At 37.6% G+C, this 27820-nt stretch overlaps 1 protein-coding gene across 1 annotated transcript; it reads left to right on the top strand.

Moving 5' to 3' along the window:
- The first annotated feature begins 637 nt into the window (after window positions 1-637).
- CAND1 (cullin associated and neddylation dissociated 1) lies at window positions 638-27602 on the top strand. The gene is made up of 15 exons (XM_005519334.3): window positions 638-840; window positions 5095-5238; window positions 11464-11618; window positions 13518-13641; window positions 14055-14311; window positions 14393-14498; window positions 15002-15147; window positions 16204-16496; window positions 17155-17296; window positions 17914-19407; window positions 20189-20284; window positions 22014-22183; window positions 22282-22446; window positions 22665-22772; window positions 23846-27602. Exons 1-15 carry the CDS (start codon window positions 773-775, stop codon window positions 24068-24070), a joined length of 3693 nt encoding a protein of 1230 aa, XP_005519391.1. The 5' UTR covers window positions 638-772; the 3' UTR covers window positions 24071-27602.
- Window positions 27603-27820: the final 218 nt, after the last annotated feature.

The raw sequence follows: 27820 nt of genomic DNA, 5'->3' as shown, positions 1-27820 counted from the left end.
TGACATTTTTCTGAGCGTGCTCAGCTACGACGGCAGCCACTGTACATATCTGAGGGGGCCTGGAACAGGAGCTGCGGCTTCTGTAACATTAGGGTACGTCGCGTGCTCGCAATGGCCAGGCAGAGGACTACGAAGCACCCGCAGCCCAGACAAACGCTTTCGACGTGAAGAGCACCCAGGCTCCGAGGATTCGTTTCCAGCCCCGCCCCAGCCCGCTCTCCCTCAGGAGCGCCCGCGTCGCGGTCGTCTCCTCCGCGCCACAACGAGGCTCCGCATCCCAGCAGCCACTGCGGAACGGGACACCCTCCACACTCCGAACTACACGTCCCGGCGTGCACCGCTAATGGCCCCGACTGGGCGCGAGCGCGATGCACGCTGGGACACGCAGTCCTGCCGGGCCTCACCGGTACCCCCTCCCCCCTTCCCGCCACTCTCCCGCGGCGCCTGAACTTCCCGCGCAGGCTCTGCGCCACGTACGCTCTGACGTCACATGGTGTCACAGGGCTGCACGCGCCTCCCGCCCGCCCGCGGACCCAATCAACAGCGCCGGCCTTCGACCCGGCGCCGAGCGCGAGCGGCCGCGCGCGCCTCCCCGCCCCTCCCGCCGCGTCCGCCGCAGCTGCCGCCCCCGCCCCGCCGCCCCCGGCCCGGCCCGGCCCGGCCCCTGCAGCCGCGGGCGAAGTGGGGCCGGTGGGGCCGGGAAGACGCCGCCGCCGCCGCCTTCTGCTTTCCGCCTCTCCCTCCTCCCCGCGCTCCGGCCGGGTCCGTCAACATGGCGAGCGCCTCGTACCACATCTCCAACCTACTGGAGAAAATGACATCCAGCGACAAGGACTTCAGGTGGGATCCGCCGCCGCCGCCCCTCCGCGCCCTCCGCCGGCCCCGCGGCCGCGCTGCCCCCGCGGCCGCCTGCGCACCAGCCCCGGGCCTGGTGCCGCGGCGGCCCGGGCGGGGGCAGGTGCCTGGCGGCGGGGCCGGTGCCGCGGGCCCGGGCTGTCCGCGCCGCGGCTGCGGGGCTGGGCGCGAATCTGTTGGTGCTGCCCCGGGAAAAAAGTTCCCATGAGGGGACCCCCTCCCCCCTTCGCTGCACGTGAAGGACGGGGCCGCCGCGGCCTCCCCGCAGTGTGGGCAGAGATCTCCAGCAGCCGGGAGCTGCCGAGCGGCCGCCAGGTTTGCTGACTCGCATGGGGACAGGAGACGCTGGAGGTCTGAATTCCTGACCTCGCAGATGCTCAGAAGCCGAAAGAACGAAACCCTGAGCAATCAGCTGTCTCTGACCCTGCCTTGAGCAGCAGAGGTCGGGTGAGGTGACCTCCCTCGTCTCTTCTCAACTTCAAAAAACACAGGTCCTATGATTCTACGAATAGAAGCAGGAAGGACAGCCAGGACGGCAAACTCAAGAGGGTGCAGTGGAGGGCCACGATGATAAAGGCACTGGAGCATCCCCCTTATGAGGAGAGACTGAGGGAGCTGGGTATGTTTAGTCTAGAGAAGAGAAGGGACCTCATTAATGCATATAGTTATTTGAAAGGTTAGTACTAAGAGGATGGTGCCAGACTCCTTTCAGTGGTGCCCAATGACAGGACTTGGGAATGGCCATAAACTAAGCCACAGTAAGTTTCACCTCAACATGAGGAAGAACTTTGTTTCACTGAGGGTGGCAGAGCACTAGAACAGGCTGCTCAAGGAAGTCTTGGTGTCTCCCTCTCTGGAGACTTTAGAACCCCACCTGGACATGTTCCTGTGTCACCTGCTCTAGGTGACCCTGTGTTTGCAGAGGAGTAGCACTGGATGATCTCCAGAGCTCCCTTCCAACCCAGATGATTCTGTGATCTTAAGCTCATATCCTTCTGGATGCTGCGTCTAAAAGACAGTGGGATTTTGTGCTCCTCATGTAGTTTGGTGCTGCCCCTGTGCATCCAGAGAGAGAAATCCAGTTGAGTCTTATGGGGACAAGACTGGAATTTAATTCTGAGTTCAGGATCTGTCACAGGAGTGCTGCTTTTCATTGGAACTTTTGCTTGCTTTGTAATAAATTAATAGATAAAAGGCAAAATATCAGAAAATGAAATAATACAAGTAAACAGTTAAAAAACAGCAGAGATAATATATTTACATGGTATCTCTGCCAAAGCATTAGATTAAAAAGAATTACATTGTTTTGGTATTGAGTACAACCAGAAATTCAAGTTTGAAGGCTTTACTTGTCAATATCAATGCAGACAGAGAAAAGGCTATACATGCACTTGTGTTTTGTTGCTTTGCTGCAGCATCACAATGCTTAGTTTATGATTAAAGTAGATGACATTCAAACAAGTCTCTTCTTAATATATTAAAATCTAAAGGAAGAGGTGGTGATATATAAGTTGGGTTTTGAATAATCTTGTTAGGTTTTGGCGGTGTTTTAGCACTGGACACAAATTTTATGTGGGATTTTTGTGTGAATTTCTTTCAAATTTTAATAGCATTATGTTATCTGGAGAGTTCAGACTAGAAATTTTGGAATAATTTTTTTTTTTTTTTTTTTTTTAAAGAGACAAACTAAAATTGCCGTATTTCTTTAAATTGTTCTGAAACTAGACTGAAACATTTTTTCCTCCAAATGTTACAAGATTTTGTACTGTTTTCATGCTAATTTGTTTCTGTGATTAACTGAAATTTCCATTTTGTACTTGTGGGGAGGATGACTTACAGTAAGTCCCAGTGAATTTGTGGTAAATACTGATTCTTATGAGTTAAAAACTTTCTGTATGGAAAGGGGTAGGTTATACCTGCCCGGTGCTATTGTAGCAAACACTTTTTTCCTCCTAGCTGTGTGTAATTAAAACTTTTTGTGTAGCTCCTTTAGTAGAGCACACTTCAGAAATTACCTGTTCTAGTAGCTGTGAACTTTGAAGTTCTCAAATATTAAAAAAAAAATTCTTAACATAGGTTAAAATCTAACTTCACAAACCATAAAAAGAATGAGTGATGATAGACCTTTACCAACTGGCTGTTGTGGAGTAACATTTTAGGAAACTTTGTGTATTTGCATAACAGATAAAATAATACTTAGTTCTAGTAATGTTAAGTGCATTTATTCTTAGATCACGTCTGTTTGAACAGGGACAGTGTAGTTACCTTGTAGATATCAGGAAGCAGAGTGTAAAAAAACCGTTCATGTAAGCAGTCTACTGTAAAATGTAATCCTCCTTTTTTTGGATAAACTGACCTGTCCGATGCAGAACTGGAGCATGTACTTCTTGGAAGATGTCCATACTTAGGGTTGTATTGTCCACACGGAAATTTGGGCTTAAGTTCTAAAACGGGCAGTCAGGAAAGGTGGCAGTTTACAGTCTGGCTGCGGGAGAAGGAGTGTCCTTACTGTAGCAGGAGAATGACTGCTCTGAATACAGGGTATGAGGAGCTGCTGACACGCTGCCTGCTTTGAACCAGGTAGAGTTTGATGTGCAGGCCGAGGGAGTTCTGACTAAAAGTCACATTGAAACTACTTAAAACTATGTTTCTAAATGCCGCCTGGCCTCGCCACCCCATTGTGGTGTTTGGGTTGGTTTGCATGTTTCAGTGGAGGAGTCTACCCGGAGAGCTCTATTGCAGTTGAGTGCAGAGGCTGCTGGTGCACTGAGGATGTGCATGCGCTGCTAAATTTAGGAACTGACAAGTAGGTGATGAGTGGACATGAACTTCTAAGGCTAGTAAATAGGAGCTATTGACCAAGGAGGTGAGAGGAGGCTATTCAGTTTTTAAGAAAAGGAGGTAAATACAGCAGGAACTTGGAGACAGTTTTTGAATGTTCTAGTACTGTGTGACTTCATGTATATCCTTAAATTAGGTCCTATCTGTTTGTTACATTTATTTACCAAGTAGCCTTTGTCCATCGCTGTGCTTAAAAGCTGATGTTTTGCATCCACAGCCTGGTTTTGTGCACATCTGGTTCCTGTCAGACTGCAGGTTTGCTTCAGTGGGACTGTTGGAGTGAGTGAAAAAGGGGTGAAGTCTTACCTTAGAAACACCTTGGAACCATTAGACTGGAATTATTAAAAAACAGGACAAGTTGAGGTCCATCATGTGAGGTTAGGCATCTGGTATTTGTGATGCGTATTAAGACTATGCAGAGTCTTTTGTTTTCAGTAAAAGTATCTGGCATGTCAAGCTGCAGAGATAACCTTCCAAGCATGACCTGAGCTAAAGTGATGTCTGCTTGGGGCTGATGTGCCTGAAGTCCAAATGTCACCCTAAACTGTTTAACTACAGACCCTTGTTTAGAGTTTTCAGTGGAAGTTGGTGTCAGTACCAAAGCCCATGGGATTTCTAATTGAGTAATGCATCTGTATTGCTGCTTCTGAGAAGAGAGGGCACTTACAAAAGAAAAATGGATTGTGAAACAGACTTCAAAAGGAAAAGAAACAGAAGGCATAAATGCTTTTTTTTTTAATTTATATGAAAGATGACTTTATTTGCTTGATCTCTCAAGAATTAATTTTGTTCTTTACTGTTGTACTCTGTATTGTGAGCTGGATAAATGTGATCAGCTGTTTTCTGGGCTGTAAACAAGCTAGTCTGTACAAGGCAAGAAAATGAAAAACATGTAGAACTTTTATTTCTCCATTAATTAAAGTTTGGCTTTTGTGGATTTTATGGGAGAATGTTTGAGAAACAGTTTTTCTTCTTGATTAAAACTTGTTTTAAAATAAACTCAAGAGCAGAGATAAACTTTTTTTAACAAAGTTTAAAAAAAGCTTGTTTTTTACAACATCAGCATAGCTTACAAAAGGATTATTTAAAATCTGTGGAAGTGTTAGTTTTTCTGTGCAGAGATCATGTGGAGTATAATGTAAATGCTGGAAGTAAAACATGTAGTTGTTATCATAAGAGAAAGATGATGATCTAACTCAAAAGTTACTGTCATTTTCAAATACAGTTTTTCTTCCTTTCTGTTTTATAAATGTATATGCATCACAAAACAGACCACAATAATTCCATTTTAAATGTGATTTGTTTGATAACAAATTATGGAAACTGAGAATCTTGAATCCTGAGCACTGTGAATAACCCATATCCCTTTAGCAATAACTATCTCATATCTTTTGTCAGGTTTATGGCTACTAATGACTTGATGACAGAACTACAGAAAGATTCTATCAAGCTGGATGATGACAGTGAAAGAAAGGTGGTGAAGATGATTTTGAAATTACTGGAAGATAAAAATGGTGAGGTGCAAAACTTAGCTGTCAAATGGTAGGTATTATTTTCCTATGATGTAAAGAATTGTGTAATGAGTGAACAATATAAAGCACTTTTGAAAACTCAGAAGACCACTGCTACACAAAATGATTTTGAAATTGATGTCCACAAAGGAAACCTAGTTCTGGTAGACTAGCTCCCTTAATTGTTGTAATGTAAAAAATCATGTTTTGTTGACATTGGAGATTAATATTTGGGGTTTCAGGCACCTAATAGCACATGCAGTCTTTGCTGAAAGTATTTGAGCGACACACTTATTCTTTGGTGTTAATTCTTGATTGTTAAATAGATAGAAAAAGCTTATAATTCAGTGGTAGTTCCCACGCTGATACTTGGTGCTGAGACCTTAGATGATGTGCAGGGGAAGAATTATAGTACTGGAGTTGCTTTCAAACAGAGATGAAAACATGAAACAGTAAAGATATGGCCTAGGTTATCAAATGTGGAACTTACCTCTTCACTAACACTCAGAATATTGTGCTAATGGTTTTACAAGCTTTACAGAAACTGTAAATGTTTTATGGGATCAGGGTGCATTTACTTGCCTTTCAGAGACTTCTGTTGCTTCACTGCCCTCTCTTCCTCACTTTATTGAGCTTTAGGTATGGTTTGACTTTTCCAGAGCATCTTTTGAAGATGTGCTACATTTCTTATGAGTTTCTGTTCTTGACCATTCTGACTTTCTGTGTGCTTTAAAGAGGGTTCTCTTAATAGGCATATGGTGTTCCCGAGAATGTTTTGTGTTTGTGAGTTCAAATCAGAAGAACATATTGTTGTGAAACTTGGCTGAGGCTTAGAATTGTCTTTGTGTGCAATAGCATTTTGTGGAAAAGTTACATTTTAGCATACATGAAAAACTCCTTTCTAATGTACATCCTAAAGTTGTCCTGAAGTTTAGATTAGATATACATATAGACACAAATATCGCAATCTTTAATGGCAGTATTAGAATTTAGAACTTAAAGTACAAGTAATGCTTACTAAAACTTTAAAGAAAGATTGCAAAGGGAAGAGAATGAGAAAATAGATGATTTCCTGTGTGTTAATAAGAGCATCCTGTTCTTATTAACAGTTCTTCAGTTTTTAAAGGTTACTTTGATATATTGATAAAACTCTTGGATTTAACTGAAGTGACTGAATCTCTTTCAAGTTTGGAGTGTTTTTGAGAAATCCAAATAAGGAGCAGTGTTAAACTTACTTTAATGGGGCAAGAAACATAATGGGAAGGTTTTCAGGTGAATTGTGAACATCCATATAGAAGGTGGACATGTGTACGTTCTGGAATGCATCAAGTTGTGGTTTTTGGTTTTTATTTGTGTCCCAATCACTTGCAGCTACGCTTTGAATACAAAAAAAACCACCCAGCACTCCTGTATTCTCTTCTTAAAGCAGCTTACAGTATTGTACTCACAGTACGGTTCATGAGCAGCCTAATGCTGCTGCTGCTTCCTGTTTGGTGTTCTTGTACCCCTTGTTCCTTTTCTCACACTGCTTCTTACCTGTTTTTGTTACAGACTGGTTTAGGGACTTAGTTTTCTTCTGGCTTAGTGCTTTCCTTCCGCAATTTAGTTGGTAGAAGCTTTGGTGGGGGTGAAGGATGGGAGAGGCTAAACCCTAGTAAGCTGTAGGTTTTTTTGAGACAGTTCAAGCTGATCTTAAGTCTTCCATCTACTACAACATTGGATGTAAGTCTGATTCATTGGGAAGGTAATTTCAGCCAGCATATTTTTCTTGGCTTTTCTTATTTTTTAAGTATTTTTTGCTCTTGTGTATTTCTGTTAAGGATTTCTTTGCACTTCGAGCTAAGGAGAGCATAAACTGTGTTTAGCTCTCTCTTAATTTAAATGTTGTGAGCTTTAGAGACCGTCAGCAGTAACTTTCATCTGACCCTTGATGACCCATTAAAGTATCAATTCCCTCTCTCATAGAAAGAGGATTTAAGAAAACCCAATGTACTTTTCAGTCTGTGCCTGAGATGTATTTTTTTCCTTGAGGAAGGGAGAAAAGTGTTGCAGGTTGTTAGGGGAACTTCTACAGGTAGATCAGTGGAAATGCTCTGAATAAAACTCTTGCATAAGAGTCATTCCTTGAAGATTTGATTCTCGAGGTCACTGAACACAGCAGATTTGAAACAACTTGGAGCAACCATAAAGCACTATTTATTTTTAGGCGAGTGTAGCAACAAGTGAGCAGTGTTCCTTGTTTTGCCTTATCTGCTGCTTGCTTTCACACTTGAGTAAAAAGAGCTCTATTGGTTAAAATGTCGGTCAACCTTTTTCTTATTATCTCTACAAAACACACTGGTGATTTTGTTCTTGTTCCTTTCAATTACATCATGCCAGTTTGGGGCAGGATAAACTATGTAAAAGCAAAGCAGAAGTCAGTTTTTGAGTTCATGGGTATTTGGGTAGCTGCCTTGCAAAATGATTGTCCAGTTCATTTATGAATAAAAATAAAAATTAATGAACTGCATTAGTAATCTTGAAGTAAAAGTTGGCTTGCTTCAATCTTTGACCCCAAAGAAGGGAATTGAGTTTTATTTGTTAAGCTTTTTACTGCAGGCAGTAGATGAAACCTATGTCAGTAACGGCAGGTTGTTTACCTTTTCTTAATTGCATGTAAAATAGTCAATGTATTTTTGTTGTCTCCATTTTTTTGAAGGAATGGTTTATGTTTTACCTGATAGTCATAGGCTGTTTTACCATCAGCCAATGTGGAAAATGCTGTTCTTACAGCATATCCTTAGTTTATAGCTATAGTGTGGTCCAGGACGGTATCCTGTGCAGCTGATGGCAGCAGTAGTTATGCTGCCTGTGGCTTTATTAAGATTATGTGCATCTGGCATAGTAAAGCAGTGTGGTTTGCCTGAGCATAGGTATTCTGTTGGTATTGCTTGTTCCTCATTGCTGATAATATTGGTAATGCTCTGTTGGCCCAAATTGCATATTAATCGTTTCATATGTTCAGTGTTGCAGTTTAAGGATGAATTGTTTCTCATTTTGAACACTTTGTTATTCTGCCATTTAAACCTACACATAGAAATTTTTCTTGGTTCACATTGTGAAATGTTTCCTGAAACCAGAAAGAAGCCAAATGTACCCATACCTATCCATCCTTAAAGAAAAGGTGGGATTAAAGCAAGCACTTTTAGTGATTCTTCCTTTGTGGTACTGTAGTTTCTCTGCATTTATCAGAGTGACTTCTCTGGGCAGTAGTTCAATATAGGGAATTCTGCCTGACGCTCTGAGTCATTAGTGTGAACAGGATGATGCATGTATTGGCTGCTGTGTGGCTGATCCAGTTCAGCAGCTTTAAAGCATTTTCTATGCTTTGGTAATACACTACTGCACATCATGCTATGCTAGTGATTTGAATAATGTAGTTGTTTTTTTTTTTTTTAATTTGTGAATTTAAATTTTTCCTTGTAAATAAATGTGCTTATTCGATAGCTGTTAAAATATGCCAGTTGGAGATTATAACTGATTATATGTTGGTGTCCAGCTTCCTAATACAGAGCTGTGCTACGAACTCCTTTATTTCCAGATGTGTGTAACTTAAAGGAGACAGTGTGTTGCTGTTTATTTCCATAGGCAGCTGAATGAGCTTTTTACTTTGAGAAAACCTAGACACGAATTACTGGCTAGTGAAAGGGAAAAGATCGAAGAGCACTTAAAACTATCCAAAATAGCCTTCAAGTGTAATGCACTTTTGCACATGCTTAAGTGCAAAAGCTTTATAGTCAGAACTTACTTGATACAAGAAGGTTATAGTTTATTTTTAAATTCTGGTAAGATTGTAATCTGGGACTAATAGTAAGGTCTACAAGTGGTATTTACTGATTTTGAAAACCAGAAAAGTTTGAGGTAATATTTTGTAAAATTACTTCACAATTGTTATGTCTGCTCTGCTGAACTAATAGGTTGAATAAATAGGACCAAAGATGCCGATTCAGTTAAAATATGGCTTAATACTTTCCAGGAACTGTAATTTATGTTGTGTGTTAATATAATTCAGTGGTTTGGTCATCTTTAAAACATTAGCAAAAAAGTGTTTCAGATCCTTAGCTGAGATGAATCTGATTGACTGGCCTTTGCTGTGATTATATTAATTCTTATAGGTTGCATTTGAAAAATAAGCATATTTAAATCAAAAGAATTCAGTAGTTGTTCAGCAGTTTAGGTTTAAAACAAGGGGTTTTTAACCTTGTATACTGTAGTTTGTTGATTGAAATGCACAGGGAATTTAATTTCTCTGGACTACTATGGAGTCATTGTACCTTGGAATTCTATAGGTTTCTGTTTGAGTTGATTTGTGCTTGTGTTGCTTGCAAAACAATTTACTATGCACCAAGGGTAGATGTGTGCAGCAGTGCTATGAGTAGCCTGACTGACAGTGTTGTGTGTTTGAAGAGAAACTATGTATAGATGTGTCAGTGAATCACAGTGAAGGGAAAGCTTGACTGAAGAGTCAAATCAAGTTGTGAAGAAAGCTGTGAGCTTTTTCAGCAACTGGAGAAAATGTTTCGACTGCAGCTCGGGATGGCTTGATGTATTTGTGTTTCAGAGATAATTGTTGGTAATAATCTGTGTTTGCAGGTGTTTGTGTACAGATTTATCAGGAGTTTTTTGGTTAGAGGCAAAAAGTCTTTACCAGTATTAGTGTTCAGAAATTATTTTAATATTACATTATTAATTTAACATAATTTAAGCAGTAGAATTACCAGATTAGATTGTGGATATAGTCCTCTATACCCCTCCCTACTTTCAGAGGTTTAGTGACTGTAGAGATAGTTTGATTGAATCTAAAGGATCCAGTACAGTGCCCTTTCCCTAAATTAAAGGGCAGTGTCAGGTTAGGGCATGAGTTCTGATTGCTTTTAAGGAAGGGGGCTCTGTCAGAGCTGTTAATTTCTGCAGGATCTGCTGAAGCAAGAGAGAAACCATCCATTACATCTTCATTTATGTGCAGTTAAAGGGCTTCTTTTTATGCCTTTGATCAGGTACCAGTCAGTATCTCAACTAACAGTTCTCTTGAGATTACCTGTATGCTGTATCTTCTAAAAATGTAACCCCAATACATGTTCTCATGTATTTATCTGTAAATCTCCATTAAATACTCTGCAAATTAAGTAAATTGCAATCTTCCTGAATTTGTGCATTGATGTGATCATAAAGCGTCAGTTTCAGATGTCAAAAACAAAACTGAGTTAGTTGTAAGTGATACTTCAGTTTTGGCAAATATGTTTTGCCTTTGCTACCTCTCCGCCCACTCTTCCCCTGCCCTGCCATGTATTTTCAGCAGGTTTTACCACATGAGTAGGGTGGGTAAGGAGGGAAGGAAACCAAGCAGGTTATGGTTTGTGAAGGAAGGCATGGAAACTGCTAGGTGTGATTGCCTTGGGAATTGCCTGGGTGTTAATCTAAGTGTTGTGCCTCAATTGCAAACACTGTTCTGAGTTCATGGGAGGTAAGGCGTAGTGAGCTTGGCCATCAAAAGAGAAGCTCCAGGTTTGCCTGACATGGTGACAGACCACTGATGCCAAAACTTTGATCCTTACTCTGGTTACTATAGTGCAGTAAGTCACACACGGCACTTTAGTGCAAAGGCTTACTTGTCCATGTCCTCCACCTGCTTGCATGTCTTGCTTTCTGCCTTTTGCTCTGCTGGGCATTTTTTGTAATAATTAGGTCTTCTCTCTGTTAATTCTTGGACATGGGAAAAGAGGGTAGCAGCAGTGGGATACATACAACAGTTTTGGGTATAGAATATGTATTTTGGGTTTGTCTTACTGCATAGAGCCATGACTGAATTCAGATGTTGTATAGAGTAAAAATGCAGTAATTAAGAATATTGTTTACTTGTCTGTGAATTATGCAGTCACTGATAGTCAAGCATTTAAACTGATGGCTCTGGTTGGGTTAATTTTTGTTATAAATCTTCTTGTGAACTCAGAAGTAAGAGGGACTCTGATTTTGAGACTGAAGCAGAACAGCCGTACAAAACTAATTTCCAGCTCCAAATAAAAAACATGTCCTAAACAAGTAGTTTGTTACTAGATTAATGTTAGATTTATGTTAGTTAATGGCAGTCCAACGAGATTAAAGTTTTCCATTTTTAAAATTCTGCTTTGTGTTGCCACCAAAACCCACCTTAATGCAACTTTAATGCAAAATTCTGAAATAATATTGTCAATTTAATACTCTTGTCTTGCTCATACAGCCTGGGACCTCTGGTGAGCAAAGTGAAGGAGTATCAAGTGGAGACCATTGTAGATACCCTCTGTACAAACATGCTTTCAGATAAAGAACAATTACGTGACATTTCAAGCATTGGTCTTAAAACTGTGATTGGAGAACTTCCCCCAGCTTCCAGTGGTAAGCCATTTTGTACTAAAGACTTTATGTAGTTCTGTTATTTACTAATTCAAAAAACTGAAGAGGTTGGGGGTTTTAGGGAAGAGGATTCAGTTAATTTAGCATTGGAACTAGTTTCAGGGTAAAAACGTGGCACAAATACCATTTCAGTTTCTCCTTCTCTGACTATATTGCCAAATTTTACTAGTTTAAGAACGTTTTTTTTACTGAAGGATTGCATTAATGTGGAAAACAAACTTGGAGATTGTGAACTTCAGTATAACAAGTTGTAAAAGCTTCTATTTTAGTAATTGCTAGGTGGAGTACATCTAGGTGTAGTAATAGCTAAATCTTATCTTGGTCTTTGGTTGATACTACACTTCAAAATTGATTATAACTCCTGTATTTTTCTTTAACTATCTTATTTCTTAACTCACTTTCTCAGAATTGTTTTGGGAAGTACCTTGTGTTTCTGACAGTTGCTTGTTAAATCGGTGAAAGTCTTATCCACAGGTTTAAATGAAGGCAGTGTTTCTTCTAAAAGAGACACTAATGTTGAACTGCTCATCAGTTAATAGCATTATTTTTTTACTCAAGTGCTTTTCAGATATCATATTGCAGGATATGAATGACAATAGAGAGTGATTAAAAAGGCTTTGGAAATTATATTTTTAGAGACTGAGGTCTCTTGAATTAAAAAAAGAGCTCTGATTTTTATATCCCTTTTGAAAATTGACATGTAAATCTTGCTTCTATCAAGCTGCAGTGAGATGCATAAGCTTTATATAAATAACTAATTTTAAGTCAGTTGTTTAAAGCTTTTACTCTTTTGTTTGCCTACACGAAACAAAAGGAGATTTTTGGGTGGAAGTAAAGCTCAAACAAACATGCAGCAAAGTCTTTCAATATAATTAATATTCCTACTATAAAAATAAACAACATGTTATTTCTTGCTCCCAACTCAAACACAGATTATTTGCTCTTTGTCTTAGCTTCCATAGTAACACATGAGACTGTCCACTCATTATATTATAATTTCAGTTGTAGTTAAGAATCATCCATGATATAGGTAAACTAGATTTACCATAGGATGGAATGGTATTCATTTCACATTGAAATTTACAACACGTGACTAGAAGAATTTCATGCAGGTGAAGATGAGTACTAACCACTGGGCAGTCGTTACCATGATATGAATTCCTTCTCATAATTACTTGAAACAACTTTAGACAATTGGAGGAAGGGGGAACTATGAAGTTGTTATAAAGACATTTTTACTTGTATTTTAAAATACTTTAGATATAAATTTCTCTGCCCCCCCTTTCTCAAATGTTTCAGTAGTATTTCAGGTACTTACTTTTTAAGTAGTTTCTTGTGCAAAATAATTTTATTTTGCTTTTCTTTGCCATTAGAAGTGGCTCTACTTCTGTGCTTTTCCTTACCTTATACTTTATGCCTTCATTTTTACCCGTGGTCCTTTCATTTACTGCTCTGTAATTGTTGTGGCTTTCACTTTCCATTGCTTGCCCTTCCAAAAGCAGTTTTCTTCTGTTGTGTATACCTTCTGGGACAAGAAACCCTTCTGCTTTTAGTATGTTAGTTACATAGATAGTCTTTCAGCTCTAATGCAGAGCATACATGACATTAGCAAACAGAGTGGCTGTTTAAGCTTGTTTTGTTGGGTAGAAAAAACTTCTTTCTGTAGATTGAGTTGCTTTCCATAGTCACAAACATCATCTCCAGTGTTAAAAGCTGTATTTTTTTAATATTACATGTTATTAATACATAATATTTAGTATTATGCACCTTAACAATATTTAATAAATCTGTACTGTTTATATTATTAATATTCAATACTATTCATATTTATTATTAATATTTTAAATATATGGAAATGCTGAGGTTTTGTTGTACTTTCAGGTTCTGCGTTAGCAGCTAATGTTTGCAAAAAGATCACAGGGCGTCTCACTAGTGCTATAGCCAAGCAGGAAGATGTGTCTGTTCAACTGGAGGCACTGGATATCATGGCTGATATGCTGAGCAGGTAAACATCCCTCCTTTAATATGCTGGTGAATGCTCATAAATACTCCTTAAAGCTTGAACTTCAATTTTCCAAATGTTAAAAATAAATTATTCAAAGTCATATGAAATAATACGGTAATATTAAGTACAGATGAAACTTAATTTAGAAAAAATAAGTGAATGTATTGAAGATAATTGGTTGATAGATCAATTATTATTTCATCTTCTGAGAACTCTAGTTTTAAGCTTATTTTAATGTTTATTGCTTTGAGCGTCTTTTTTAAACTCATTTCTTCTTTTAAAAAGAAAGAAATTTAAATATTTGATTGGAATCTTTGTGATGTTTGGGGAATATTTGAAGGATTGTGTTACAGTATATGAACAAAGTTATCTAGATTCAATTGGTTTTGAGTTTGTGTTTTGTCTGTTTTAAGGCAAGGAGGACTGCTTGTTAACTTCCATCCTTCAATTCTGACCTGTCTGCTCCCCCAGCTGACCAGCCCAAGACTTGCTGTGAGGAAAAGAACCATCATTGCTCTTGGTCACCTGGTTATGAGTTGTGGCAATATGGTTTTTGTTGACCTCATTGAACATCTGTTGACAGAGCTGTCTAAAAATGATTCCATGTCAACAACTAGGACCTATATACAGTGTATTGCTGCTATCAGTAGGCAAGCAGGTCATAGAATAGGTAAGAAAAATATATAAATTATCTTTACTTTGAGGTTTTTCAGTGAGAGTAATTGCTTAGCTAATTTTTTTCTCTTACCAGGTGAATATCTTGAGAAAATAATTCCTTTGGTTGTAAAGTTTTGTAATGTAGATGATGATGAGCTACGAGAGTACTGCATTCAAGCCTTTGAATCTTTTGTTAGGAGGTAAGTCATTCATGGGTTCCTATTTCAGGCTTTCTTAAGATCTAATAGTATGTCATTTAGTTGTAAGCTGTCAAGAGACAGCCTCCTTCATACAAAATACTCTTGCAAGCTTTGAGCTGGAACAGTTCCTATAACTGTCTTGTAACTTAACTCTTAAGCAGTATGTTATATCTGTTCTCTGCCAACTTTCTACTGTGCCATTATTAGTTGTACAAACAAGAGGTGGGAAGTATTCTGATACTTGTGTCCAACAGTGGTGATAAAAAATTGGTATCCAAAGGCATATCTGAGTCCTTTGCAACCTTCCAATCTAACAGATCGTGTTGCAACATGGCATTGCCCTTTCTGACCTTCCCTTCTTTGAATTTCTGTAGTTCAGATGGATGCCTTGATGTTGTCTGGGCTGCTCTCTCTAGAATACAGTATGCAACATGAAATCTTTTTTAGGAATATTTTAGTACTTCAAAGTAATTTGACATTGATTGTACTTTTATATTACACAGATGTCCTAAAGAAGTTTATCCTCATGTATCTACTATTATAAACATTTGTCTTAAATATCTTACTTATGATCCTAATTACAATTATGATGATGAAGATGAAGATGAAAATGCTATGGATGCTGATGGCGGTGATGATGATGATCAAGGTATGTTCTCTTTTTGGTTTGGGGGAGAGGATGAGCTTTTGATCCTGCACCTGAAATGATCCTGCATCTGAGAAAATTGGTATGGGTGGTAATATTCCTGAATACCAGCATTTGAATGACCTGTGTACTTTCATTCAAATTTTGTACCTCTTTTAAACATGGCTAATGAACTTATTTTTGGAATAAAAGTCTAGGATGTTGTTGCTGGAGATCAGTAATTCTGAGAGTGAACATAAAATACAAGATAAATATTTTAAACAGCCTGGAAGGTGGAAAAATGCACAGAAGTGTGTGGCATGATATAACTAAAGTGAGAACATCAGTTAATGAATTGAAAATACACGTATAACATGGGAAAGGCTTCTCACTGCTTTCCACTATATTGGTACCTAATGCATAAAATCAGAATAGATTGAAAATGACTCCGTATTTTTTAGTAGGATAAAAGTGTTTAAGACTGAAAGGCACAAGGTGTTTTATTGCTAATATTGTGGCAAGCATTGTCAGATGTAAGCTTGGTGAAAACTTGGACACACAAGTGATCTGAACTGAATGAGTAAATTCTCATTACTTAAGGAAGGAGTGAGCTGTACAGTTGTTGCTTTAAGACCTGAAAAATCTATATTGCTTCTTTTATACTTTTTTATTATTTTGGGGGACACTGTATAGTTTGATTAACCTCTAGAAAGAAGCAGACAGAATAATTTGTTGAATCTTGATCAGCTAGTATTCATTGTTGCTTTGTTGTTTATGTCATGAATAAGAAAGAATATGCTTTAAATCAGTAGTCAGGCTGGAAATATGATGGGGTGCTCCTTTTCCTATTTACAGTTTCAATTAATATGTGTGGAAGACTAGAGTGAAAAAATTGGCTGAAAATTACAGGTTAGGCTGTTTAGAAGGCTTTTTATATGTATGGTTTTTAAAGTAATTTTGAACCTATTTCTTCATGTATCTTATGCAAAGAACCCAACTGTGTTCTTTTTAATTGTTTAAAATAAAACTTGATGCTTTGCTTGTCTAGACTTGAACATATGCATAATTTATTTTTTCAAGGGAGTGATGATGAATATAGTGATGATGATGACATGAGCTGGAAAGTGAGGCGTGCAGCTGCTAAATGTCTGGATGCTGTGGTTAGCACACGACACGAAATGCTTCCAGAATTCTACAAAACTGTATCTCCTGCTTTAATAGCCAGATTCAAAGAACGTGAAGAGAATGTTAAAGCAGATGTTTTTCATGCATATCTTTCTCTTTTAAAACAAACTCGACCTGTGCAAAGTTGGCTTTGTGATCCTGATGCAATGGAACAAGGAGAGACACCTTTGACAATGCTTCAGAGTCAGGTTATTTGTGAAGATTTTTGTTATCTTTGTGTCTTGAGAAGACATGTTGAAATTGCACCATGTTCATAAGGATAGTTCATTCAATGTGCTTTATCATGCTTCCTTCATACACAGGTCACAGTTTATTCCTGTAGTGCTAATGTAGAGAGAAAGCTGGGTAAACTGGCCCAAAAAAAATGCAGCACTTAGAAACTGAAATTGACTCATACAAATGTGCTTATTAAATCAAAACTGTTTGCTCCCCTGTAAAAGTTGCATGCCCTGTGTCATTTAGCCAGATTGCCAAAGCAAAAGTTCCTTTGTGCATTCAGACGTAAGCGCTAACGATCAAGATAAAGTTTTATCTGCTGCAACGTATTTTATTTGCAGAATAAAAAGGATAATGCTGAAAAACTTCTTCTAAGTGAATTATTTAGGTGACTTTTCAGTTGTTGCTCTCTACAGTTTTATTAATGCAAATCACCTTTCAAAGCTAAATTACTTTTTTTTTAAAAAGCAATTATTTTGAATCTTTATTTCCTAGTGTTTCTACAACTTCTCTAGTTCTGTAGAGAAATCGGGGAGTTAGAATGCATGTATCTCTTTATATTCCCCCAGTGATCAATAATGAAAGAAATGCCAGCTACTGAATTAATTAACGCATGTGTGATGATTACAGGTTCCCAACATAGTTAAAGCCTTGCACAAACAGATGAAGGAGAAAAGTGTGAAGACTCGTCAGTGCTGCTTTAACATGCTAACTGAGCTAGTAAATGTGTTACCTGGAGCCCTAACACAACATGTTCCTGTACTTGTTCCAGGTAAGAGAAACACAGCATTAACTTAAATACTAATAAATGGTATGGGGAGTTCTGAAACATGAAAATATTTAAGTCCTGACTCTGCTTTTTGCAAAACTTTGAAGTGTGGCTTCTGTTGAAAGAAAATGGCAAAATAATCAGCTATTCTGTGTATCCATAGAATTGCTTTAGTCATGTATTTCCATTAATCTTGAAAAGAAGATTGAAGATTTTTTTCTTAAACAAAAAAAAGCTAATTTGATTCTTAATTACAAGATCTAATTGCCTTCTTTTCCATCTGAACAGAAAAAAATATTTTCCACTGTTTAGCTTTTAAAATTTAAAATGTTAAAATTTGAAGTAATGGTGAAAAGTAAGGCTGGAAATGTTGAAGGTTCTGAATTTCTTTATAATTAAGAAAATATATCATAAACCATTGAATGGCCCATGTCTTTTGATGAGGTAGCTTAAGAGCTAATCGGTTGAATAAAGTGATGAAAGGGGTTTGGAAGCATTCAGAAAGATGGGGAGCCGGAAGGCGTGAATTCTGTATAGCTGCCTTCCTTGGGAAATTTTGAAGTGTTCTAGCAGACTCTATAAATACCTACTCTAAAAATACATTTTTTGGTTTCTTCCAGGAATAATTTTTTCACTGAATGACAAATCAAGTTCTTCTAATCTGAAGATAGATGCTTTGTCCTGTTTGTATGTGATCCTCTGCAATCATTCTCCCCAAGTCTTTCATCCTCATGTTCAAGCATTGGTACCTCCAGTTGTAGCTTGTGTTGGTGACCCATTTTACAAGATAACATCAGAGGCACTTCTGGTTACCCAACAACTTGTGAAGGTTATTCGTCCTTTAGACCAGCCTACTTCCTTTGATGCTACTCCTTACATCAAAGATTTGTTTACTTGTACAATCAAGAGATTAAAGGCTGCTGACATTGACCAGGAGGTGAAAGAAAGGGCAATATCTTGCATGGGTCAAATCATTTGTAGCCTTGGTGACAGTCTAGGCACAGACCTGCCTAGTACACTTCAGATCTTTCTAGAGAGACTGAAGAATGAGATCACTCGGTTAACTACAGTGAAGGCCATGACATTGATTGCTGGTTCTCCTTTGAAGATAGATTTGAGACCAATCCTTGGGGAAGGAGTTCCTATTCTTGCTTCTTTTTTGAGAAAGAACCAGCGAGCTTTGAAGCTGGGCACTCTTTCTGCGCTAGATATTTTAATTAAGAATTACAGTGACAGCTTGACAGCTGCCATGATTGATGCAGTCCTGGATGAGCTCCCACCTCTGATTAGCGAAAGTGATATGCACGTATCACAGATGGCCATCAGTTTTCTGACAACGCTGGCTAAAGTATATCCTTCCTCCCTGTCAAAGATTAGTGGCTCCATTCTCAATGAACTTATTGGGCTGGTAAGATCACCCCTTCTTCAGGGTGGAGCACTTAGTGCCATGCTAGAATTTTTCCAAGCTTTGGTTGTGACTGGTACAAATAATTTAGGCTATATGGATTTACTGCGCATGTTAACGGGTCCAGTGTACTCACAGAGCACAGCACTTACTCACAAGCAGTCTTACTATTCCATTGCCAAATGTGTTGCTGCACTTACCCGAGCCTGCCCTAAGGAAGGACCGGCTGTTGTAGGTCAGTTCATTCAAGACGTTAAGAACTCGAGGTCCACAGATTCCATTCGTCTTTTGGCTTTGCTTTCTCTTGGGGAAGTTGGGCATCACATTGACTTAAGTGGACAAATTGAGCTGAAGTCTGTAATACTGGAAGCGTTCTCTTCTCCTAGTGAAGAAGTCAAGTCAGCGGCATCCTACGCCTTAGGCAGTATTAGTGTTGGCAATCTTCCTGAGTACCTGCCCTTTGTCCTACAAGAAATAACCAGTCAACCTAAAAGGCAATACCTTCTTCTGCATTCCTTGAAAGAAATAATTAGCTCTGCGTCAGTGATTGGTCTCAAACCATATGTTGAGAACATCTGGGCCTTACTCCTGAAACACTGTGAATGCGCAGAAGAGGGTACAAGGAATGTTGTTGCTGAATGCTTGGGCAAGCTTACGTTGATAGACCCAGAGACTCTGCTTCCACGACTCAAGGGATACTTGGCATCAGGTGAGGAATAGCAATGGATGTAAGTATTGGAGCAGATGGCTTTATGATACCTGTTAATAAACAGGTCTAGTTTTTCAAATTATTTGCTTAATGTTATGCTTGAAGTTGTGCTCCCCTCCCCTAACAATGAAAGGTTAAGTTTTTCTGCTTTTACTAGAAGTTGTTAGTCATACACAAGAAGAATTACTTGTGTTCTGCTTTCAGACTTTATATTTCTGTTAACAATGTTATGTTCCAGAAAGTGCTATAAACTTGAAGAGGAAGGAGCATGGGCGACTAAGGGACAAATTAAAAAACCAATTGCAATATTTTGATCTTCTGGTGTAAATTACTATATTCCTAGTTTTCAGATAAGGACTCTGAAGTTTTTAAGAATTAGGAAAGATCTTTGTGCATAATTCATTAATCAGTTTCATATCAAGAACTGTATTCACCTGTTTTCTTCATGTTCTTCGGCTGTAAAGGGGAGAATTTTTTTGTAGGCCTTTATGTGATCATAAATAATCTGTTTTGATAGGCTTATTGCTCAAATTTTCTATAGGAGATATTACATGCTTATTACAATGTTATGGTATTTTTTCCCTGTTTAAAGTGTTCCATCCCTGAGTTTATTTGAGTTACATACTGAGTTACGTATTGCCTTGCTAGTAATAAATAGCATTTCTTGTTTGCTGTTCTTAAGAGTATTAGAAGTCTAAGAGGAATGAGTGGCATTGAGCATGATTTAGATTCTGTTGTTGTTGTTTTAATCTTGCATGTTCACCCTTTTGTTTTATATTAGGGTCCTCATATGCTCGAAGTTCAGTGGTTACTGCTGTTAAGTTCACTATTTCTGATCATCCACAACCCATAGACCCACTCTTGAAGAACTGCATAGGTAAGTACTCCACTTAAACTGTCAGCTTCCATCTTTTCAGGCAAGAGAATTACATTTAAAATTTGGTTTTTGTGTTACCAGAAATAAAGATTTTGAAATTTAGCTGCTGATGATAACTGTTGGAAGAGTTACGAGATACTTCCATAGTAGCAAATTTATTTCTGTTAACACTAATTTATTTGAATTCTGAGCAGTAAAAATGGTGTCATTAAAAATTCTGTGCATTGACTTTGTGACGGGAAATACCAGAAACTAATGTTTTTAGTAGGATGGGACCCAAAAGCTGATTTCCTTTCTCGTGATTTTGCCAAATTATATCAGTTTGCTATAGTAAGATGTGGTGGTCTTGGAAATATTTGACATTCAGTGACTTAAAACATGTATGCTTGTGTGAATTATTCTGAGTATTATCAGGTTTTGAATTGTAAATATAGGATGTTGTGACTCTGTAATGCTCGTGGTTTGAAAGCATTTGGAATTGTGTGTATTTTTATACAGGTATAAGGTAGTCGGAGCTTTCAGTGCTAACATCAGAATGACAGAGACTTTTGCAGTGCTGTGGGTTTTTTTTTTTCCTTTTCTCATTTGTATAACAAAGTATTGTAGATTTTTTTAATGTTATGAATGTTTTGCACTTGATTAATTACAAGTCTAAAGATCTGTAAAAAAATTGTCTATGTTTCTTAACCTAATAGGAGGGAAAAAAAATTATGCTTAAAAGCATAAAGTTTTATGAAGAGTAAGTTTTTTGTTTATAGGGAAATGAAGTCACTTTACTGTGTGTTATTTTTATCACTAAGCTTCTTTCTTTTTTTTTTCTTTTTTTTTTTTAAGTAATATATTCAAGAATTATGCTTGTAGGATTTTTTCCCCTCCCACTGAAGCTGTCTTGCCTCTTTGGTTTCTGGAAATACTTACTGATTATTCAATCAAAAAGCTATCAATATCTAGTACTTTAAAAATCTGTCATTCTGAGTTCTGTTACCCAGCTTTTTGGTGGATGTAAGAGTCCCTTTGTTTTTACACCTTGTTGGTTTTCTCCTTAAAAAATGTTTATTCCTCATGGAAGTTGTTTCATGACTTCCCAGTTTCCACAAGCGTTGAGGATATATTCATGCATTCATTTATTTTAACAAGGCTGTGCTGTAGAAGTATTGAGAAATCTAATTTTAAAATGCCCAAAAATAGGGTGAGATGGGAGAGGTGGTGCTACATTAATACATGCTGAGCAGGTCCATTTTATAGTAATTTAGGTATTCTCAGTTTATGCTAATTTGGGGGTTAAAAATCAGTATGTTGATTTTTTCCTTAAGAGGTGTTCTTGAATTCCTGAACTGTAAAAATTGAAACTTGTTTTCTAATGCGTATTTTGAGAGAATTTTAATAAATGGAGAAAAGGAAGGGTTAAATGTAATTTCCATTAATTTACATGCTATATCTTCAGAAAAAAGTTTTTGTGTCATTGTGATGCCCATTTATTTTGATCATGTTTCTTCTACTACTTTTTCATTATATGAAATACTGTGTATCAATTATATTAATACTTTTCATATTGTTATAATTAATCCTTTATTTGTGTAACCATGCCGAAATAGCAGGTGTCTGTTACTTTAAATTAGCTCCTGCACTAGGTATCTATTTTTGAAAGTATAAAACTAAGCAAAGATATTTTAAAGTTTCAAATGAAAAAGATCCTCATAAGTTGCTTTCTTACTGTATGTGCTTGCAGGTGATTTTCTGAAAACTCTGGAGGACCCAGATCTCAATGTCAGGAGAGTAGCCCTAGTGACATTTAATTCAGCTGCCCACAATAAACCATCTTTGATAAGGGACCTCTTAGATACTGTGCTTCCTCATCTTTACAATGAAACAAAAGTCAGAAAGGAATTAATCAGAGAGGTAAGTTAAGTGAAGAAAAACAGTGCCAAATATGTAAGTAGATTATTTTTAAAAGAAGTGTATTACTTAACCTTTTTTTTTTTTTTATTCACTGACAGGTGGAAATGGGACCATTTAAGCATACAGTTGATGATGGATTGGACATAAGGAAAGCAGCTTTTGAGTGCATGTATACTCTATTGGATAGCTGTTTGGATAGACTAGATATATTTGAATTCTTAAACCATGTTGAAGATGGTCTGAAGGATCACTATGATATTAAGGTTAGCTTTATTTTTCTCTGTGAAAGCAGTGACTTTGTCAGAATACTTCAAATAGTGAATAGACTGAAATGGTAAAAATATTACTTCATATGCTTAAGTACTTCACTGTATTTGCCATTTTCTTTAAAGTGTGACTGTTCAAAAGGTTCATCATAGGAAATATATCTCCATATATGTGCCAGGCATAACTTGTAGAACTGGGTTTTTCCTCACCCTAGATGCTGACCTTTTTAATGTTGGTGCGACTGTCTACCCTTTGTCCGAGCGCGGTGCTGCAGAGACTGGACAGGCTCGTTGAACCTTTGCGTGCTACATGTACAACTAAGGTATTTCAGCTTATTTAAGTTCATTATTTTGTGTTTTCTTATAGAAATATAAATAAACTCATGTTTAAAGAATGCCTCTGATCTGCTGCAGTGTTTCCTGAATTACAGTTGATAAGCTGCACTAGGCAGGATAATTAGATTAGAAATGAATGCATCTTTGTACAAGTATTAAATTTATTTAAATTACAGATGGAGAGGTAGATTTGTAAGCTTCTTTTTAAAAATCCTCTGTTTCTTTGATGCCTTTTCTTTTGTTCCTTAAAAATTTAGCTGCCACTTGGGCAACTTGGAAATCTCACTTCATTATAAATAGTGAAACTGGAATACTGAGAGTTTCTCTGATTTCTGATGATGGTGTTGTTTCAGACAAGTCTTTGGCTGATGAAGACAGTGTAAAGTAGTCCTGGTTTTGTTAGACCTTTTGTCTAGAGTTTTGTTAGACTTTTTGTCATTTACCCAACCTTTTGTTCATTTATATTACAGGATTATTGGATCTTTGTACTTAGTCTCCTTCCAGTCCTGCTCTGGTCTTGATTCACCTGCATGCTCTGACAGTCATTTATTTCCTGATTTACCTTGCTTTTCCATTACTCTAGTCTGCTATATTTCACATCATGAAAATTGACTGCCTTTAATTCTAATTTATGTTTGTATCACTGAAATATATTTGAGAATAACAACAGAAGGTTAAGCAGTTATTCTAATGAAGGTCAACTTCTTTAAAAAGTTCTGTTCTTTGGAAGCTGGGAGTACTGTGATAATAGCAGTTCAAAGTCATTTACTGACCTTACTAGCTAAAGGTTGGCTGCCGTAGTTGCTTTAATTAGGTGGTTGACTTGGCAGCTTACAACTTTTTTCGGCTTACCTTGCAGTATTGAAGCTTCAGTCTTATTTATAAACTGCTGGTAAAAATTCTGCTAAAAGGATATTTGGGGGTATTTTTTGTTTGGTTGTTTTTTTTAAGAGCTTAGATAATTTTGAGAGGAAACTTGTCTTTTTAAAGTACATTTTTAAAGATTGATCCGGAGCGAGGGTTGAGTTAAGTTTCAAACGTATTTTCATTTTTTCCGTAGGTAAAGGCGAACTCAGTGAAACAGGAGTTTGAAAAGCAAGATGAACTAAAACGATCTGCTATGAGAGCTGTAGCAGCACTTCTAACCATTCCAGAAGCAGAGAAGAGTCCATTAATGAGTGAATTTCAGTCACAGATAAGCTCTAACCCTGAGCTGGCTGCCATCTTTGAAAGTATCCAAAAAGATTCATCATCTACTAACTTGGAATCAATGGACACTAGTTAGATGTTTGTCTAATGGGGACCATTATGTTGAACCATATGATGCACTGAATTGACAGGTTATGAGTAAGAAACAGAAAAAGTATCTAATCTACACATTGTTCCACTTTATTTACCTTTATGGAGACAGTTGGCTTTCCCCATAATTGCTTTTCTAGCATTTATTCCAGAAATGTATTTCCATAGTCCAGAGTTTAACCACTCTTGTTTTAGTGGATTTGGCCACATTTGGGAATTAAAAAGTTGACTCATGGTGTATGGAAATAAATTCCAACATCCATTTGCCCTGTAATGTTTAGGATTAAAATGTCGAAATTTTGTGACCATGATTTTTTTTTTTCTTTTATTCATTCTTTCTACTTGTAAACAGAAAAGGGTGGGGAGGTGGGAATCAAGTGTCCAGGTGCACCATATTTTTTGTATAACTTTTTATTCTTTTTTGTTTCAGCTTCATAAATTGGTTTGGCTGGCAGATGAATTATGTGTAAGATTTATTATATTAAAAAGAGAGTTTGGGCACAGTTCAAAAAGAGCAGACATAAATGTCATTTTTACAGATGTGGGGATTAGAAAACCAATATCCCTGTTGTGCACACTAATTTTGCATGAGCAAGTTTACAAATATATATTGTCTGTAAAACAGCATGTGCAGTTTATTCGTAATGCAAGTTAAAATAAGTTCTGCTGTATCAGTGCAGTTTTCAGGTATTTTGACATACAGGCCATTCATACAGGAAGGGATGAATGAAGGTTTGTTTTCTTAACCTGGCTTTTTAAAATGCCAGTAATATGACCATGCAGATGTTCTTACAGTAAACATGACAATTTCTGCAGTTTTCATGGGTTTTCATTCCTAAAGACTGAATCCACTGGAATTGAGGTGGACAAACCTCAAGATAGGAAGGAAACAAGATGGAGATAAAATGAGCAGAGAAAACAAGAGCCACTCAGTGGTTCCTGAACTCGGGATTCAACTTTGCTTTTGTTATAAAAGTATGAAGGAAGTTTCTTCAGTGGATTCTATCTCCTATTCTTCATCTGACAGCTTTTGTTAAGGCACTAATATATGGTATGAGCTAGACGAGTGTTGCCAGACCCTCATTTTGTTCTGGCACATGGAACCACCAGTAGGCTGCAATGATGCAAGTGTCATACAGTATTCTGGTGAGACAGGAAACAGGGAATGGCCAAAAGGTTGGAGAGAGAGCAAACAGAAGAAAATATTCTTCTGTGGATATGTTGAAGTAATTTAGAAATGGACCAGAAGCGGATACCTGGCAGTCCCACGATGAACTGGATTTGGGAATTTAATAACAAAAAGATGTGGGACCACTGCCTCATTACTTGTTTAATGCAACTACTTAGTTGTATTTTCCCCCTCCCCCCCCAGATCAGATACTAATTTGAATTTTTTTAGTTAACTGGTATTTTTTAGCTAGTTTGGTATTTTGGAAACTTTTACATGGGTACATGGCATAAGCTGCTATGGGACTAAAAAAGCATTCATTTTTATGACCTCAGAGACAGTTTCCTGTGAGCATTGGGGCTTGGGGGCAAAATCTTCACCTTACATGCTTGCAGCTTGGGAAAAGCAGAGGAGATATTGGTACATTTTACTTTAGTAGAAGGACTTGAACAAAGAAGTCTATGAACTCATTCAATAGTAACAATTCTAATGCTGTAGAAATTTTTAAAAATGTAGCTTTCTCTGTCTCCAAAGTCTTCATACTAATGTAACAATTGTCTTCTAGAAGTAGAAATAAATGAGATTAAACATACCAACATATCTAAATGTTATACAAAGGAGTGGGATGACTAGAAAGAAACCATACAGTAGAAAAAGCACTGTGAATTAGGTATATATATTATCTTACTGTATAACTCATCTACTTCAATTGCAGCAATATACAGGCCTCCTAATTAAGAATCTGTTGTGCTAATTAGTTGTCAAACTAATCTTTGAACTTCTTGTGTTAAGTTTTCAGAGCATATTAAAATGTTTTATAGATCTAAAGGTAGATGTGAGAATGGTATGATAAACGTGAACCGTGAGGCTAAAATAGGAAAAGGGAGTAGGTAACAATGGTAAGTGAACAGAATATTGTAGTTGACAGATCTGTGTGTGCTTATGCACTACAATGACAAACACCTGGTGTGCTGGAGGCAGATCACCTTCACTTTGTTTTACAGTACATTACAGGGGAGCAAGCTTACGGACAGAAGGGAAGGTTGAGCTATATTGCCTGGTGAGTGCTTTCTTGCAGAAGAGTAACCTTCACTTTGACCACTGATGAAGCAGGTGGGAACATAAGAACTGAGTCTTCACTGAAAATTGCAGAAATTCTGAGTGTGGTTGTCTCCACGTAGCAGTTAGTTATTTTGGTGATGTGGGAAGACAGACTCATAAAGATTGTAACTGCACCATAATTACTGAGAGAATTTATGTTACAAAACCTAACCATGTTAGGTGTTGGAATTCCACTCGTTTTCACTGGATCACTAGACTGAAAGTTTTCTTTGGTTTTCCCTCTGTATATCCAAGTATTTGTATAAATCTGGTGTGTTTATGCTTTTAGGTCAATTACATTCATGTAATTCTGTTAAAGAAGATGTCAGGAGTACCTGTAGCTGTTTTTTAAATGCTAAATATTTGAAACGGAAGTAGGAAATTTCTCTCACTAAAACAAAACTAGCAATCTGAAAGGCTATTCTTAGGATGTTTGGTAAAATTAGAACTTTCTCTAGTATTTTTCATCACTTTGCACACAGACAATTGAGACCAATTAACAAGCTTGTGCATAATATAAAAATGGTTGGCCAGTCCTTGCATTGTAGATTCTTGGGTTAAAATATTTTTGTATCTCAAAAATACTTCATGCTCTGTTTTTCAGTGAAAGAACTTGCCATCCTTACAAGAGATTTTTTTTTCTAAAATTATAAATTGAAACCTACAAGTAGTTCAAGAACGTTGCACTTCAATCATGTAAATTTATTTTTTATATAGTTTTCCTTCAAAGTATGGCATCTAATGTAGCAGTTGGCAAAATAAAGAGAGCTGTACTACTTCCAGTTGTATTTTTATGACAAAGCAGCACATAGGCATGTAAACAGCATTGCTTCCCTCAAATGAAGGATTATTTTAAAATTTCATCAACTTGAAGATATGAATTAAAAATCCATTCCTGCTCCTATTGTATTTGCCTTAACAGATGTTCTCAATAATGAGGCTCTGAAGAAGTTCACCTTGTACTGGTGGACTTAGAGTAGGGATTTAGCAACTGTTCTCATATTTACTGGTAATTTCCCTCTGTTGCCTCCAATTTAAAAGCAAAGTAACATGTGGCCTTGGATGTGTTTGTGTGGGTTTTTATTTTGTGAGTCCTGATCATTCTGACTGAAATAATACTTGTTTCTGCCAAATACCAAACAGTTAAATCTGCAGCCTCTGGGTTTTATTTCCCTGTTGTTCTAAACTTCAGATAAAATGTCTATTTTGTTGTTGCTGTTCTTAAAATTAATTCTGAAAAAATGAAAAATGCTAGTCAGTTTATTATGGTTTTTTCTCCCCTCTTTGATTCCTCCTTGCTATGAGATGGGAATATTTGAGTGCTGCACTGCTGAACATGAGCAGGTAGAAATTCTGGCAGCGAGTGTTGCTCCCTGCCCTAGAAGAGCTCTTGTTATAACTCTCACATTAAAATCCAACTTCTTCATCAGTATCCATTTATAATTTTTCATTGTATCTTAATCTGGG

The sequence above is a fragment of the Pseudopodoces humilis genome, chromosome 5 (genome assembly GCF_049639895.1).
Source record: "Pseudopodoces humilis isolate 2021_Gansu_Grassland_sample_001 chromosome 5, ASM4963989v1, whole genome shotgun sequence".
Lineage (NCBI taxonomy): Eukaryota > Metazoa > Chordata > Aves > Passeriformes > Paridae > Pseudopodoces > Pseudopodoces humilis.
This window is presented reverse-complemented; position numbering and strand designations above follow the sequence as displayed.